This window comes from Mus musculus, chromosome 15, assembly GCF_000001635.26.
Source record: "Mus musculus strain C57BL/6J chromosome 15, GRCm38.p6 C57BL/6J".
Lineage (NCBI taxonomy): Eukaryota > Metazoa > Chordata > Mammalia > Rodentia > Muridae > Mus > Mus musculus.
In genome coordinates, this window is record NC_000081.6 from 75,615,200 (window position 1) to 75,630,372 (window position 15,173).

The 15,173-nt window shown below is 49.0% G+C and overlaps 1 protein-coding gene across 6 annotated transcripts; it reads left to right on the top strand.

Moving 5' to 3' along the window:
* Zfp41 (zinc finger protein 41) lies at positions 1 to 12,249 on the top strand. 6 transcript variants are annotated; one of them, XM_030248528.1, is made up of 3 exons: positions 1 to 94; positions 2,845 to 4,492; positions 8,352 to 12,249. In XM_030248528.1, exon 2 carries the CDS (start codon positions 3,002 to 3,004, stop codon positions 3,596 to 3,598), a length of 597 nt encoding a protein of 198 aa, XP_030104388.1. In that variant the 5' UTR covers positions 1 to 94; positions 2,845 to 3,001; the 3' UTR covers positions 3,599 to 4,492; positions 8,352 to 12,249. The 6 variants fall into 6 exon arrangements, with proteins under 6 accessions (XP_030104388.1, XP_006520959.1, XP_006520957.1 ...); XM_006520896.4 differs by lacking the exon at positions 1 to 94 and adding an exon at positions 1,245 to 1,268; XM_006520894.4 differs by lacking the exon at positions 1 to 94 and adding an exon at positions 1,474 to 1,732.
* Positions 12,250 to 15,173: the final 2,924 nt, after the last annotated feature.

The window sequence follows — 15,173 nt, forward strand, 5'->3', positions numbered from 1 at the left end:
GGGACAAGCTGGAGCATGCCTGAGAGCTGAAAAGAACAAGAATGATACCAACAGTCTATGCGCATCCAGCTCAGCCCACCTCATTAGAGGATAGGTAAGAGACTGGGGACTACATGAAAGATGGCAGGAAGCACACAGGCCACTAACCTTCTGGGGAAAGCAAGCAAGGAGATGCCCTACCTCCCTGTACCAAATGCTGGTAAGCCAGAAAGCCCCATGCCACTGGTAGGAATGAATGAGAAATGGCACAGGCTCTCTGGAAAGCAGCTTGTCTGTTTCTTGCAAAAGGCAACATGCAGTTTGGGACCTAGCAACTGCCTTCCTGGGCACGGTCCCAGGGAAATGAAACAGCACGGGGGGAGGGCGGGGGGGGGGGCGCTGCTTCCCAACAACCTTGTAAACACGTCCTTCAGTGGACAAAGGATCCCAAAGCTGTGATGCACACAGCGCAGAGGCAGCTGTTCAGGAGGCTGAATGAACCACCATTCAATACACAGCCACTCTTGTGAATCTAGACAGCGATGCCTGAATGATAATCGGCAAGCTCCGCCAAGTTGCACGCTGGACAATTACATTTATCTAGCATGTTGGCGTTGAATCTAAACGGATGAGGTGGAGACGACACTTAAAGAAAGGGTCTGTTAGAGGTTTGATACAGGCTTCTGCAGCACAGGAGGCACTAACACTGTGTACTAGTCATGTAAAATGGCGCCCCCAGGGAGACTTCACCAAGCACACAACAGCTCTCGATTCGTTTCTCATAACTTCATTCTCCAAGCGCCGTGGGCCACACCTATCGTCCCAGGACTCGACCGAGGCAAGAGATTGCTAGTTCTAAGCCAGCCTAACCAAATATAATAGTGGAGAATATACCCAGAAAGTCGAAAGAGCACAAGAAGTGACTAGATTTAAATATCTGTAAAGGCCCGCGTTAAGGACAGAGCAGGGGACCCTGGCTTTGCCGGAAAGGAGGGGCGGGGTCGGATGATTCCAGGGGGCTACAGGCCGTGCACTACTGGGTCCGCCATCCCGGCGTGCCACAGATGGCAAACCCGATGACTGAGAAATAACACGAAGCCTGCAGAAGAAGGCTTGGAGTCCTGAGAAGAGGCGCACGCCGGGAGAAAGGCGCCGCCCGCAGCCCAGAAGCTTGCACAGGCACAGACGCCTGCTTAGCATCCTCTCAAGCGAAGCTCGAGCCCGCAGCCACAGCATCACAAGGAGCGAGGGCAGTGTCTCCTAGAGCCGACCCGAAGGGGCGGGGAGAGGTAGGCGGGCCTACGGCCGCAGCACGGGATCACAGAGAGGCCGGGCGGCTGCTCCTAGAGCGACACCAGAAGGGCGTGAACGAGCAGGCGGGGCTCCGGAGCTTGCGGCGGTACCACCGAGAACCCGGCAAGGGTCCTAGAGCGGCACTGGAGTGGGTTTCGAGCGGTGGGCGGGGCTTAGGGTGCGCGGCAGCACCACCGAGAGGCCGGGGAAGGTAGAGCGGCACCAGAGGGGCGGGCGCCTTTAGGCGCGGGAGTGGCGGGCTCAAGTGGGCATTGTTAACGGTCGCCCGCCCGCCGGTCAGCCTGCTTACGGCCACGTTCCGCCGGCGTCTGTGCTCGGCACCCATCAGGTACTCTCTGCGTGTGTGCACGGTAGCCCCGACCGGGCGAAGGCCGGCTTCTGAGTCGTTTCTCTGTGGACCACCTCGGCGGTGTTGCAGAGGTCCTTGGAGGCGGGGAAGGTGGGCCGGGCTACCTAGCGAAGCCCCTTGTTGCTGGATGCATTGAGCGCCTTATCCTGCCGGCTCCAGCAGCTCCTTGATGGACCTGAGTCCCTAGGTCAGCGGAATTCAACTAAGTTGCCTGAATCACTCGCACCTACTCCTGTGCACAGGCCTGTGAAGAGAGGGGGCAATAAGCTAAGTCGCTGGGGTCTTCTCTGGTTTTAATGACTATTTAAGTTTTCAGTGAGGATGGTCCTTGGTGAGCAGACACAGACACCTGGGTCCCGCTTGTCATTCCTCTCACCAGAGTGATGGTGTTTGAATTGGTACTGAGTGATGCTGCAGACAGGGACTCTCAGGTGTCTCCTGAGCTGTCCCACAAAAGACAAACACTTTCAGATGCTGACATAGAGCAAACAGTCACCTAGCCGCCTGGATCTTGGACTCTGAATCCGGATAAGAATTTTATCTGCTGGGTTAGATATGTGGGTATTTGTCAAATGCTTAGAACAAAATACAGTGTGTTCCCAAAGTGTTTTTGGGAAAGTGTGGGTGCTCTAGATGGAACTGCCAGCAGAGCCCACCCCTTTGGGCCTCTGGGAGTAAAGGGGATGGTGCAGGTTTAGAGATAAAGAGGGGTCACATAGAGAGAGCCTCATCAATACAAGAGGCATCCTTTGGGGGTCTGATGGGGTTTGCTGTGGATTATGAGGAGAGCCCTGAGTTTTCCAGGCTCAGAACCAGGCTGTTGTATGGTAGAGTTACTTCCTACTCCAGGGTGTTTGCACAGTCCCAATGTGGGCGGGTAGAGAGGATAAGGAAGAACGGGGAAGGTTCTGTTTGGGGAGGTGGAAAATGGCCATCGGTCCATGATGGCTATGGCTTTCTCTGGGATGAGTGAAAATCTTGTCTTCAGGCCCAGGAGTGTCTGTGGCTGAGTGAGAGAGTCACTCAAAGAGATGAGCATACAGTGGACCAGAGGCTCTGAGCTCAGCTTATAGGCCTGGGGCTAGAGCTCTGGGGAGTCCACTTTAGTCTGAGGGGCTCATCATGTGAGCAGCTGGAAAGACAGTGGAGCTGCAGAGAGCTAAGAGCTGCCTCTGACCTGTTGTTCATGCTTTTGCCTCCAGAAGCAAGACGACCGTGGTTCTGTCTGCTTGATGCAGCTTCGTACGCAGGAGCTGTCCCTGACAGCGAAGTCCCAGAGAAGGAGCCAGGCAGCCACTGTCTGAAAACCCTCAGCCTTCCCTGGCCTCCAGGGGGGTTTCCTGCTTCCTAAGAGCAGCAATGGAAAAGCCTGCAACTAGGAAAAAGAAGAGTCAGGCCCCAAAGGAGGAGGCAGGTGCGCAAAAGGCCACTGTCAAGGGAGAGAAAACATCAAAGGGGAAAAAGGCAACCAAGAAGCCAAGAAAGCCCCGCAGACCCCGAAAAGAACCTGTCCTGAGCCCCGAGGACGAAGCACATATCTTTGATGCCTTCGATGCCTCGTTTAAAGATGACTTTGAGGGTGTCCCCGTGTTTGTCCCTTTTCAGAGGAAGAAGCCCTATGAGTGTGGTGAATGTGGACGGATCTTTAAACACAAGACAGATCACATTCGCCACCAGAGAGTTCACACTGGAGAGAAGCCCTTTAAGTGTGACCAGTGTGGGAAGACCTTCAGGCACAGCTCAGATGTCACCAAACATCAAAGAATTCACACCGGTGAGAAGCCCTTTAAATGTGGGGAGTGTGGAAAAGCCTTCAACTGTGGTTCTAACCTTCTAAAACACCAGAAAACGCACACTGGAGAGAAACCTTATGGCTGTGAGGAGTGTGGAAAATCCTTCGCCTACAGCTCCTGCCTCATCCGGCATCGGAAGCGTCATCCGAGGAAGAAGCACTGAGCAGGGCGGTCTACAGCTATGGATCCTTGTCAAACACCTGATGATGGTCCAGAGGTCTTACGCAGTATGCTCATCCAGCCACCCATCTGTCATTGAGAGGAAAATCTACCCATCAGACATGAGAGCCCACAGAGGCTTTCTGCCCTTCGAGTCTTCACTTAGTAGTAACATGGTGCTTCCCGGAGCTTCCTGAAGCTCCAGCCATTTTCCAGACTACTTTATGTTACTCAGGGCCATCTTTGGAACAGTTTTGGGTCGCTGAGAACTTTGTAGAGCTAAAGAGACACCCCTGTTGGCAAGGGCCACTGCCTTCCTTTGCTGCCTCTGTCTGCACCAACCACGGTGCTTTTGTCTCTTCTCTTGAAGACTTCTGACTCTGTATGCTCAGCCCCATGCTGTCTGCTAGGGCGAGGAACCCTGAGGTGGATGACAGGCAGCATTCTGACCAACTCTGAGGACAGCACCAAGTCCTGCTTGCTCATCTCTGTGCAGCTGACTTCAGTGATCCTAGAGTTTCACTCTTCTGGCTGAAACCACAGTCTTTGAGCTCAACCCTTGGGCCTAGAGCTGGGTTACACTGCTTTCTCTTGTCCCAGCCACATCGTAGACAAGTAGCCTGGATCCATCCAAAGCCTCAGCAGACCCTGGCACCCTGGCATAGTGGCAGGTTTCTTAGGCTAGGCCTTGTAGCTCCAGGGTGCCATCAGTAGCTTCTGCCCACTGCACCTTGAAAAACAACTGTGGCCCCACCCCACAGCAGCCTGCCATTCCGGTCAATTCCACTTCCTGCTGGTCAGCAGGGCAAGACCACGTGACTCTGTCTACTGTCTGCCCCACGATGATGCTGTGTGAGGTCTGTGTTCTAAAGACAGCAAGTGACTGCTGACCAGGAGGGTAAGTTGGGGGGAAAGTTGGCAGCGATTTGGACATAAAGTAACGAATAATGGCTTTGGTCTTTGGGGCGTCTGCCCTGAAGAAAGGGTCCCAGAAAGAGGACTCAGCCAGAAGTAGAGAAGGGCTTGTCAGCAGGTACAGAAACCATGAGAGGGCACTGCCCAAACGATGCAGGTGGTTATGTTCCCTGGTTGGAATGTTTGACCAGGTGTGGTAATCTGCATGGTCAACCTGACTGGATCTAGAATCACCTAGGAGACACATCAGGTGTGTCTGTGAGGGTGTTGCCAGGGAGATTTAACGGAAGAGGGAAGACCTACCTAAATGTCGGTAGCGCCATCACACAGGCTCGAGTCCTAGACTGAATTCAAAAGGAGAAAGCTGGGCCATGGAGACAGCTCAGCAGGCAAAGGCACTTGCTTCTCACAGAAGCCTGACAATTGAGTTCAGTCCTGGAACCCATGCAAAAGATGGCAATGGAGACCCAGCTCTTCAGAATTGTCCTCTGACCTCCCCCATGCTTCAGAATTGTCCTCTGACCTCCCCCCTGCCCTCCATGCAGACAGCACTAGAGACATACACAGAGGTTTAAAAAGAAAAGCCCGACATTCATCTCTCTGCTTCCCAACTGTAGTAATTTGACCAGTCGTGTCACACTCCCCACAATGATGGTCTGTATCCCTTCAAACCAGGAGCCAAAGAAACCCTTAAGTTGCTTTTTCAGACAGTTGCCACAATGACAAGGTTAGCCGTCCTCTTTCTAGAAGCTGAAACAACACTGTGTGTCTCTGGTGCCTCCTGTGGCACTGACCTGGCCAGGTTTGCTGATGCACTGTTAGGAAGTGCAAGCCGGGGCTGCTGTTGGACCAGGCTGCTTTTACTGCCCCTCCCTCCTCATGGAGCAGAACCTTCCAGGTCGAGGTTTTCCCACACTGCACTCTCCTTATGCAAGCATCCCCGGGAGTATTTTACCAGTCTTGATCCCCATGGGAGAGGAAGGCTTAATCTAATATGAAAATCTAATGAGGTGAAATTGTGAGAAGATGAGTATCAGCTGGTGTAGGAGCTACATGGCATACTTGGGCAGCATGGTCTTGGAATAGAGGGGTTACCCACAAACTCTAGGGACATTGGAAGCCTGGAATGCTGCCAGGTGGCAAGGCAGCATCCTGCTCCCAGCCTGTAGCCCTGTCCTTAAGGATGTGTGCTAAGGTTTTAGGGTACAGGATTTCAGTTCCCTCAGTATTGAGGGGAAACCAAAGACAGTATGTGTTCATATAATACACCCAGAGGGCCACAAAGGCAGAGTGTGTGTGTTCATATACACCCAGAGGGCCACTCCGCAGGGTGGCCCAGTGTCATTCCACATGAATTTTGTTCTTGTCTTTGCAGCCACACAGCCACTCACCTGTTCACATGCTGCACAGTCCTTACAGAGGGCACAGAATGAATGGGTGTGGCCGTGTCCTAACCAAATTTGGCAGAAAGAGGTGCTGCCATGACTTGTTTGCCAGCCCATTTGTTTTATTGTTTTATTTTGTTGAGATGGGGGTCTCACTCTAGCCCAGGTTGTCTTGGATCTCACTGTGTAGCCTGAATTGGCCTCACTCACAGTCCTGCCTAAGCCTGGAGTCATAGGCGTAAACTATCAAAATGGCTAAAATAGGGCAAAGTGCTCCCTCAGGTTCTCATTTTTACTTTGTTTAAGACAGGGTCTTGATGTGTAGCTCAGGCTGCTGAGAACTAACTGTGTAGCCTAGACTGACGGCCTTAAACTCTCCATGATTCTCTGCTTGAGCTTCTAGAGTACTGGGCTTTATAGGCATGCACCACCACACGTGATTCTGACCCCTATTCTTCATGAGGATGTAAGAGAGTTGGAGCCACAGAGAGCTTGCAGGCTTGGTGTGCCAAGCCCTCTGTAAGCCTAGCCCTTCCTTCAGAGCTAGAGCTAGCTGTTGGTCAGAAAGCTGGCTTAAGGACATCTGGAGCCCTGGGTGCCAGAACTAGACTGCAGCAGTTTGATGTTCCAGAAGAGTGACAATGTGGACACAGACTTTACAACAATGGAGATTAGTCAAACACAACCCAAGGCTGCCTGCATTGTCTGATTTGATTCGATTTGTGCAGTGCTCTGATAACTCTTGTCACTTTGCATGGCTGCATAAAGAGCCCTTAACTTAAAGAGAAACATAGCTGATCCCAGCTCAGCCACTTCCTAACTGAGCCACATGACCCTTTCTGGATTAAATTGCAAATAATCTATTCTTTGATGTCTTCTCTACATTCAGGATGTATGGGACAGGCTCGGACAGTGCCGTTCAATCAGATAGCCCCAGGTTGGCCCTGAGAGACACTGTGGCAGTGTCTGGGTAGCATGGTTGAGTTATCCACCCCCTCTCCCCACCCACCCACACACACACAGGTTCGTTCACAGTCACTTTTTGGCTTTTGTGGTCTTGGAGATGGAACCAGGATTTTGTGAGTGCTGGGCTGTTGCTCTGCCACTCAGCTATACCCCAGCCCAGGGTTCTTTGAGAAGAAGAATCAAGTTACTTGCATTTGGTTTGGTTTGGTTTGGATTGGTTTGTTTTGTTTTGTTTGCTTTTGAGTAGACCAGGTTGGCCTCCACTCACCAAGACCCACCTGCCTCTGCTTCCTAGGCTATGGGATTAAAGGCCCACAGCACCACACATAGCCAGAGAACCATGGTTAAAGCCAATGTCTTGACCCATGAGGAGAAAGGAGGTGGCGAGAACATGAGATGAGTCTGTCAGCTGCAGCTTTCTCCTTGCCTGGATCTGGCCATGTTGGGTGTACTGCTGAACCTTGTGTCTCAATGTACAGTGGGGATGATGGTGCCCAACTCCGAAGAATCAACTAGAATTCAGTGACTTGGTGTGTGAAAATTGAGGTGTGGCCAGGAGTGGCTACACACATCTTTAATCTCAGCACTTTGGAGGCAGAGGCAAGCAGATCTCTAAGTACAAGGGCAGCCTGGTCTACATAGCCAGTTCCATGATAGTCAGGACTATATAGTAAGACCTCTGTCTTAAAAAAAGAAAGTCCAGGTATTGCACTGGCTTGTGCCTGGGGTTTTAGTGATGCAAAGTTCTTTGTATGTTGGCATGCATTTACATTGTTTTTTGATTATCTTTATTTCTTTGTGTTTGTCTGTTTACCACATACATGCAGTGTTGTCAGAGGCCAGAAGATACTGTTGGATCCTCTGGAAGTGGAATTACAGTTAGCTGTTAGTCACCTTAGAGGTGCTAGAAACCAAATCCTGGTCCTCTGGAAGAGCAGCCAGTGCTTTTTAACTGCTGGGCCATCTCTCCAGCCCCAGCAGTTGTTGGCATTCTTAATGAGAGCAGATACTCATTCACACACATGGAAGGCTAGCCTGCAGGCTAGCAGCCCTGGATGCTCCCTACCCAAGGGGGACAGCTGAATTCAACAAAGTCTGCATGGAAAACAGTGAAAGAAAATTTTTTTTCAATTGCAGTTCATGAGTATGGGAAAAGTCATGCAACCAAACCAGCAGGAGGAGGTCATGGGACATGCCCAACAGGAAGAGGAGCATGTCAGACTGCTGCTTGTGTTGTCCTCTAAGTGTGTGTGTGTGTGTGTGTGTGTGTGTGTGTGTGTGTGTGTGTGTGTGCACGTGCACACGTGCGCCTGACACTAGGTCTCAGCCCACAGCTGGAGCCCCACATCCCTTTGTACCCTCGATTTTCTTTGGGTAGCCAACAGAACCACTTTGCACTTAACCCACCTGTCCCTTCAGTGCGCTGTCTTCTAGCAAGTAAGGAACTGCCTCTTGTCATTTACACAGACTGTCCTTTGGTTTTTTTTCTAGGCTGCTAGAGCAGATCTCTCCAGTAAGAAGCTCAGAGAACTCGGGAGTCAGTGTCTACCTCTACAGAGCACAGCAGAGACACTGGGCATGCTCCAGGGAGGCTTTCGTCGCCACAGAACCCACTGGCAACAGGAAGGCTGTAGGTGGGCGAGCTCAGGGAGGCCTTTTGGACGCCGTGTGGTGACTACAGGTCACTTTCACTTGTTCCCACCCTCAAGTTTAAGATGGCCACATCACAGCATTCATGAGCAACCATTAGTTCTGGCTCACTGAAGCCTGCCGAAGAGTTCCCGGCACCAGCTCTCTACATCAGTGAAAGACACTGTGAACAGCCACCTGGGAACAAATGAAATGTTCAGAACCTTCTAGATGTCTTAAGATGTGTCCTGGGACAACTAAGAATACTCCAGCAAAGTATTGGGATTCTAATTATAGAAGCATGCTCAGCTGCAGGCAGAGATGTCTTAGAAGTCCCAGGCAGTCCACTTATTAGCTGCCATGTCCAGTGGGCCTTGTCCTGCAGAGTTCCGAGCAGCCCAACTGCTGCTGAGCCTCACTTAGAACAGAGAGCACTACCAGGGCCTGACAACCAGCAAGTGAATGCCAGCTCGGAGCTGTACTAAGATCCATTCCTTCAGCTCCCTCCCAGCCAAGAGAGAAGGCAGAAGCCACCTCAAGGAGAGTTAGAGGGAGCTCTGGGCTGGGTCCAGGACTCTTCTGTTTGAGGAGAGCAGTGGGTTAGACCTGACTAGCTGCCTCCTTCTGTTTCTGAAAGTCTGTAGCTCCAGAGCACGTGCAGACTCCTTTCCTCCTGACCTTGGATCTGTCATCAAGACACTGACTTCCTGTGCCAATGAGTTGGGACATCAGGATGCCCTAAAAAGGAAGGCAGAACTGGGGCTCAAGGAAGAAAGGCTGTGTACCCTGACTCAAGGGACAGATGCTCTGTGCCTTCTAGGGGAGGCTCAGGGGAATGGGGTCACCTCTGGTGTGGACCCCAGCTACAGTGCAGACAAGAAAACTGGCCTATGTGCCACATTTACCTTTAGGCCAAGCAATGGTGCCCACCTTCAGCTTACCCTTTCCAGTCCCTAGTGCCTGTGGAGTTGGGTGTTTGCTTTCTCCTGGTTCCTTCTCAAGGAAGACAAGTGGATTGACCTCCTGACTCAGATCCTGTAGGACTAATGCTTGCACTGGGCAGCTCCCAGAAACACCTAAGTGTGTCTGTTTCCCTGCATCTGGGCCTGCAGTCACTTGGCTTTGGACCTGCAGAGGGTCCCCAGCACCCGCATACTGGTAGCACTCAGCTGGCTTGTCCACATCTCACCTCAGCCACCTCATGATCTGGTGGAACCTCCTCTTTCTTGTTTCTGGCTGGTGCAGACACCCGTGTGTCCTAATACCCATCTGTACACTGCAGTGTGTGGTGCATTCCTCTTAAACAGCTGCAGCCATGGCTTGTTGTATTGTAGACGCTGTCCCCAGTCTGGTGTTTCTGTTTGACATTTGTGAATGCTTACGTCCGTGTAATACCCTTGGTGCTGTGTCAGTGTTGTGCACATTGGACTAGACATTCTGCTTTGTTGTGCACTTGGTGGCTTCCTTCCTATGTGACTCCTCTGCTCCATGGACAGTGGCACTGATGCTCCACGTTGCCTTCCAGTTGCTGCCATGGTGCTGTGAGCAGATGCTGTTGGTGCTGCTCCCGGACATCTATTTTCTCATAAAAGTAAATGTGTTTCCAACTCGCTTCCTGTGCTCTGTTGGGTTCCCTACAGTGTGGACAAATGTCCTCAAGGAAGCCACCAGCTTTCTTTACTGGAGACAGCTGCAAGACCAGGGTCCCAGCTGGTCACTGCTACTTGGGAATGTCTAGGATACTTCCAGTGACCAAGCTCATGAGAATATAACTCGTAATTGAAAAAAAGTCATCACTGCTGTACCATGGGTGAGGGTGGAGGTTTATAAAAGCAAGACATCGCCTGCCTTTGTGACCCCAGATAATGGGATGCCAGGTTACGGTTTAGTTAGTTGTTCAGTACCTGTAGTGGGGACCGTGAGGGAAACCTGAGAAGTGCCCATTCATTCTTCATTTAGGGCAGCTGTTCTCAACAAGGGGTGATCCTGCAAGGGACACTGATCAGTGTCTGGGGACAGTTTTGTTTGGAGGATCTGGTGAGAAGAAGCAAGGATTTAGCTAAACCTCACAGTACACAGGTCAACCCCAGCCCGGCAACAGGAGCACTGGTGCCGCGTTACTCAGGAAGCCAGGGACTGGACTGAGTTAGGCTTGCAGGCAGCAGAAGCACTAGAGCAACCCCGCTCTTTCCTGATCCATTCTCCCACAGCCTCAAGACTAACCTTAAAATGAAGTAAAAATGTCACTTGAGCTTGAAAGTCCTAGAGTAGCCAGGATAAAAATAGTAACCCCCCCTCCCCCAAGTCTCAAATATGGGGCTCGAGGGGTGGAGTTGGAGGTGTACCGAGTGATAAAACACACACTTAGCACCCTTGAGATCCTTTGTTCCAGATGCCGTCCACAGCATTGTCAAAGAGCATCTGGAGAGGTGGCTCTCCCAGAGGACACAAGTTTGAGTCTCAGTACCCACGTGGCAGCTCACAACCATCTGTAACTCCAGTTCCAGGAGCTCTGACTCCTCCTCCTTCTCTCCACAGGCCCAGGCATGTAAGTAGTACACAGACATACCAATAGGCAAAAAGTAGATCCCTCCCATTGAGAAGCACCAGTGTATCCTGGACACTCGGAATGACAGCCACGTCTGGAGAGTGATTGTAGTTAGGCTGTTCTGTCCCTTGCTCATCTTGTTCCATCCTCCCCTTGCTTACTATCTCACCCTGCCTGCTCTGGTCCATAGGGCTGCTAGCCCTTCCCACACCCTGAGACCTTTGCACACACTATTTCTTTTAACTATTACCTCCCTGTCACCTCTCCCTCCTTTGACAGCACCTCCTTTAGGTTATCTTGGCTATCAAGCCTCAACTCTCCAGGCTACTGCCTGTGGGGCATCCACCAGAGAAGACTACTGGGGCACAAGTATAAGCCAACAGAACGTCTTTATTAGCCAGCCAGCAACTATCCTATGTGTTTAGGATGCCCCTGTAGCCTCAAACCTTTCTCAGGGTCAGCTGTTAAGCACAGAAACCATATCTTGGGTTGACATACCTCAGTTAAGAACAGTTAGCCAGAAGCAGAACTGCCGAAGCCAAAAAGCAAGGTTAGTACATTTAGGGACTTTCCCAGAGCTATGGACTTTGCTGTACTAGGTCTTTGGGGGTTTATTGGGGTGGGGGTGGGGTGTATGTTTTGTTTTGTTTGTCCAGTGGTGATGTCTGTGTGCTGAGTTTGATGACCTGAATGGTACTTTCAATATGAAGTCAGTATAGATAGTGCTAAGGACCATTAATTTTATCAAATTGTTACATAATTGGCCATATAGTTTAAGACACAGGGCCCCACCATTAATACAGTTAGAATAAGCAAGGCCAGGCAGTGCTGATGGTGCGAGAGCTGAAGAAACCCCTTTTTATGCTAGGTATACATCTTGGTACTCAGTAGCCACTTCTCTTTGACTCCAGTCCCTGGAATATAAGCTCCCAACAACCCTGACTCAGTCACTCCCACTCAGAAGTGTACAGCCAGGACCATCTACTTGTTATGACTTCTTTGGCTTCTGTAACTTGCTTATGCAGATATTCAAGGCCTATTTTGAGGCCGCCCCTGACTACCTAACCTTGGCAGAGCAGCACAGCTCCTGGCTTGCTTGTGCAGACACCCAGTGTGGGTTTTCCCATTACAAATCCTGCCCTCACCCCTTTGCACAGCAGTCTTAGAGACTGGTGTCCTTCTAGTGGTTTCAATAAATTTAACTAACTATAATCTGGATTGGGTCTGTGGTCTTTTCCCGGGGTGTCTTGAGCTCATCCAGGATCCCTGGGAAATCCCAGACTCGGAATCAGGGATCTTGAGATTGGTCCCTAAACGGAGACAAGTCCCAGGTGAACTTGGAGGCCTAGGGGGACCCCAGACTGTGATCACCACAAATCTGGTAAATGCCCAACACTCAGGAAACAGAGGCAGGAAGCTGTCTGAATTTCAGGCCAGCCTGGTCTACAGAGGAATTTCCAGGACAGCCAGGGCTACACAGAAAAGCCCTCTCTCGGGGGTGGCAGGGAGTAAAATTTACAGCCAGTGCACATGTGAAACCCAGACCAATTGGTGAGTTGTTCTGTTCTGCAAGTCCCAACATCTGGGGAGATTGGACAAGATCATAGCCTGTTTCCAGGACTATCCTCCTGGTTCTGGTATATGGGTCAAGGTGGCCACGTGTCTGTCTGCTGTCCTCTGACTGTGTGGACATTCTGTCTTTTTAAGTTGTTTGCTTTTGTCTGATGGATTTGTTTACTAATGTACTTATAAGTTTTGTTTCAGACATGGGAGCCAGGCCACAACCACCACCGCCACTGGCTTACTCTGTCTCTGCCCCTCTCATTGGCTCAATGAGCCTGCTGTTTAAGTCTCATGGGTTTCTCACAGATGGTTGTCTCTGCGCTTTCTTTATTCTCTGCTTGCTGGCATCACTGGATTCAGTTTTGTGGGGATTCAGGTGTCTTTGGGATATAGATAATATTGAAATAGTGCTCTATGCTGTCCTATTATTAAAAACCGGGCTCTGGGGTTGCATTATGCCTGGCTTGCCTGACCCAAGCATGAAGGTTTATAAGTTTTCCCCAGAATCTCTGTCTTAGGTCAGACAGGCCTCCTGCTTCTGTCAGCGAAAGGAAAAACCAAACAGCCCAGGAAAAGATGTCAGGTGCTTTAAAACAGCTAAAAAGTAGACTCTCCAGTGGGAGTTACAGCTGCTTACCGCTTCTCCTTTCCTCGGCTTTCCTTAGCTCTCTCAGACTTTTGTCAAAATACAAACGTATCTCAAGACTTGTAAGACTATTATATAAACTTTGTGCCTTAAAATTTGTAAGTTTATTGGATATGGTTAAAAATCTGAGAACACAAAAGCAACCTGATGCCAACATTTTCTGGGTTCCCACGGGTGTGGTTTTTATTGTTCTCTGTTTAGTGGCCTCTGGGTTACAGATCCGTACACTATTCTGCAACTTGGTGACCTTATAAGGAAAAAAATACCTGTGAAGCTTTTCAGGTTGTCTGCCTCCATCTGCAGACACACAAACTGGTTATGAACCCCTGTGTTTAAAATCTCTCACCTTTAATCTCAGCACTTAGGAGGCAGAAACAGGTGGATCTCTGAGCTTGAGGCCAGCCTGGTCTACAGAGTGAGTTCCAGGACAGCCAGGACTATACAGAGAGACCATGTTCTGAAAAACCAAAAAATAAATAAAAATAAAATATCTCACTAGTAACTACAGATATGCCTGCTTAAAATATTCAGAGCTGGGCTTGTTAAAAGTTGATACTCCTTCAAAAACAAGATGGACAAGGTCACTAGACCTTCACGCCAGTATCCAGTCAATCCTCTCAGCTAGCTGTATGCAATTAGGACCTAAATGCATGAGACCTCAAGGTTTTCTGAAAAAACTAGGGTGTGCAAGCTAAAACCTGTATCCTGGGTAAAGGCTGCACCCAGTTGTCTCTCATCCCTTAGGAAAAATTTCTTGCAACAAATGGTATTTTATTGGTTACTATTATGTCTCCCTTAAAATTTTTAATTAAATTTTTTAATCAAATTTTAATCAAAAATTATATAAAAATTAAAATGGTCAAATTAATTACAGATATCTAGCTCTGACTTCTTCCTCCTTTTTTGGTTCTTGTTAGGAAAAAGCAAATGTTCCCCCATTCAAGGTCATGCATATTCAGAGTTCTTGACAAAATGTAAACTTCATTTCTCAGGATCTGTAAGACTATTGTGGGGGCTAGGGGGGATGACATGGTCTGGGGTGCTGTAAAATTCCAAGCAAAAAATTCTGTAATGGTCAAGATTTACAAATTCCTAGGGTTATAAAAGTCTACTCAGGTTAACAGAAACTGACTTTTTAAAGTATGCCTAACCACTTATGTCTTTCTTAACTGTGTTCAATACTAATTTTAAAATAACATGTTTGGTAACTAAGATATATTTGATAATAAGGTTTATTAACTCCTTAGGACTATTCAGGCTAGCGGAACCTGACTTAAAGATGTAGGTCTAGTCTTGTTTTTGTCTTTGCTGACTTTGTTAAATGTTAGCTATTTGGATGAATTGAGTCATAATAAAAACATTGATATAAAAAAATGAAAAAAGTAAGGCTCCCAGTCTCTCTGTGAACTGTATTTATGCCTTAAAGTCTTATTTTACTGCTAGAGGATTTTCAATTAAATCTTCAATTCAAATTTCTAAGGATAAAATTAACCAGAGATAAACACATAAAATCCTAATCTTGTGAAAGCCACTGAATTTGTAAACCATTAAAGGTAATTAAAACATGCGAGTTAATGGTCAGCCACCTTCTAAACGATCAAATTCTTTAAGGTGCTCAGAACTATGTTAATAGTCCTGCTAAGTACATTCATTTAGAGAGTCACAAGTTTTAGCCTTCTGTATATGATCACAAGAAACTAAAACCAGTAATGGTGAGAGAGTTCTGCCAACTGCTTGTCTCCAGGTAAGAAAACCGTGTGAGGAGTCCTCTAAATACAATCACATGGGCACTGCAGGAGCATTGATCACACTGAATGCCAGTATTGTGTTAGTTACTGGGGGGCGAAAAAAACTGTTTCTAGTTGTGGTATAGCTTGACCCTTAGCATACAAGTTTAATCCCTCTGACTGGAATACAGACAGGCCTT

Coding starts and splice junctions, on each gene's coding strand:
- Zfp41 (XM_030248528.1), top strand. CDS start 3,002: ATGGAAAAGCCTGCAACTAGGAAAAAGAAGAGTCAGGCCCCAAAGGAG.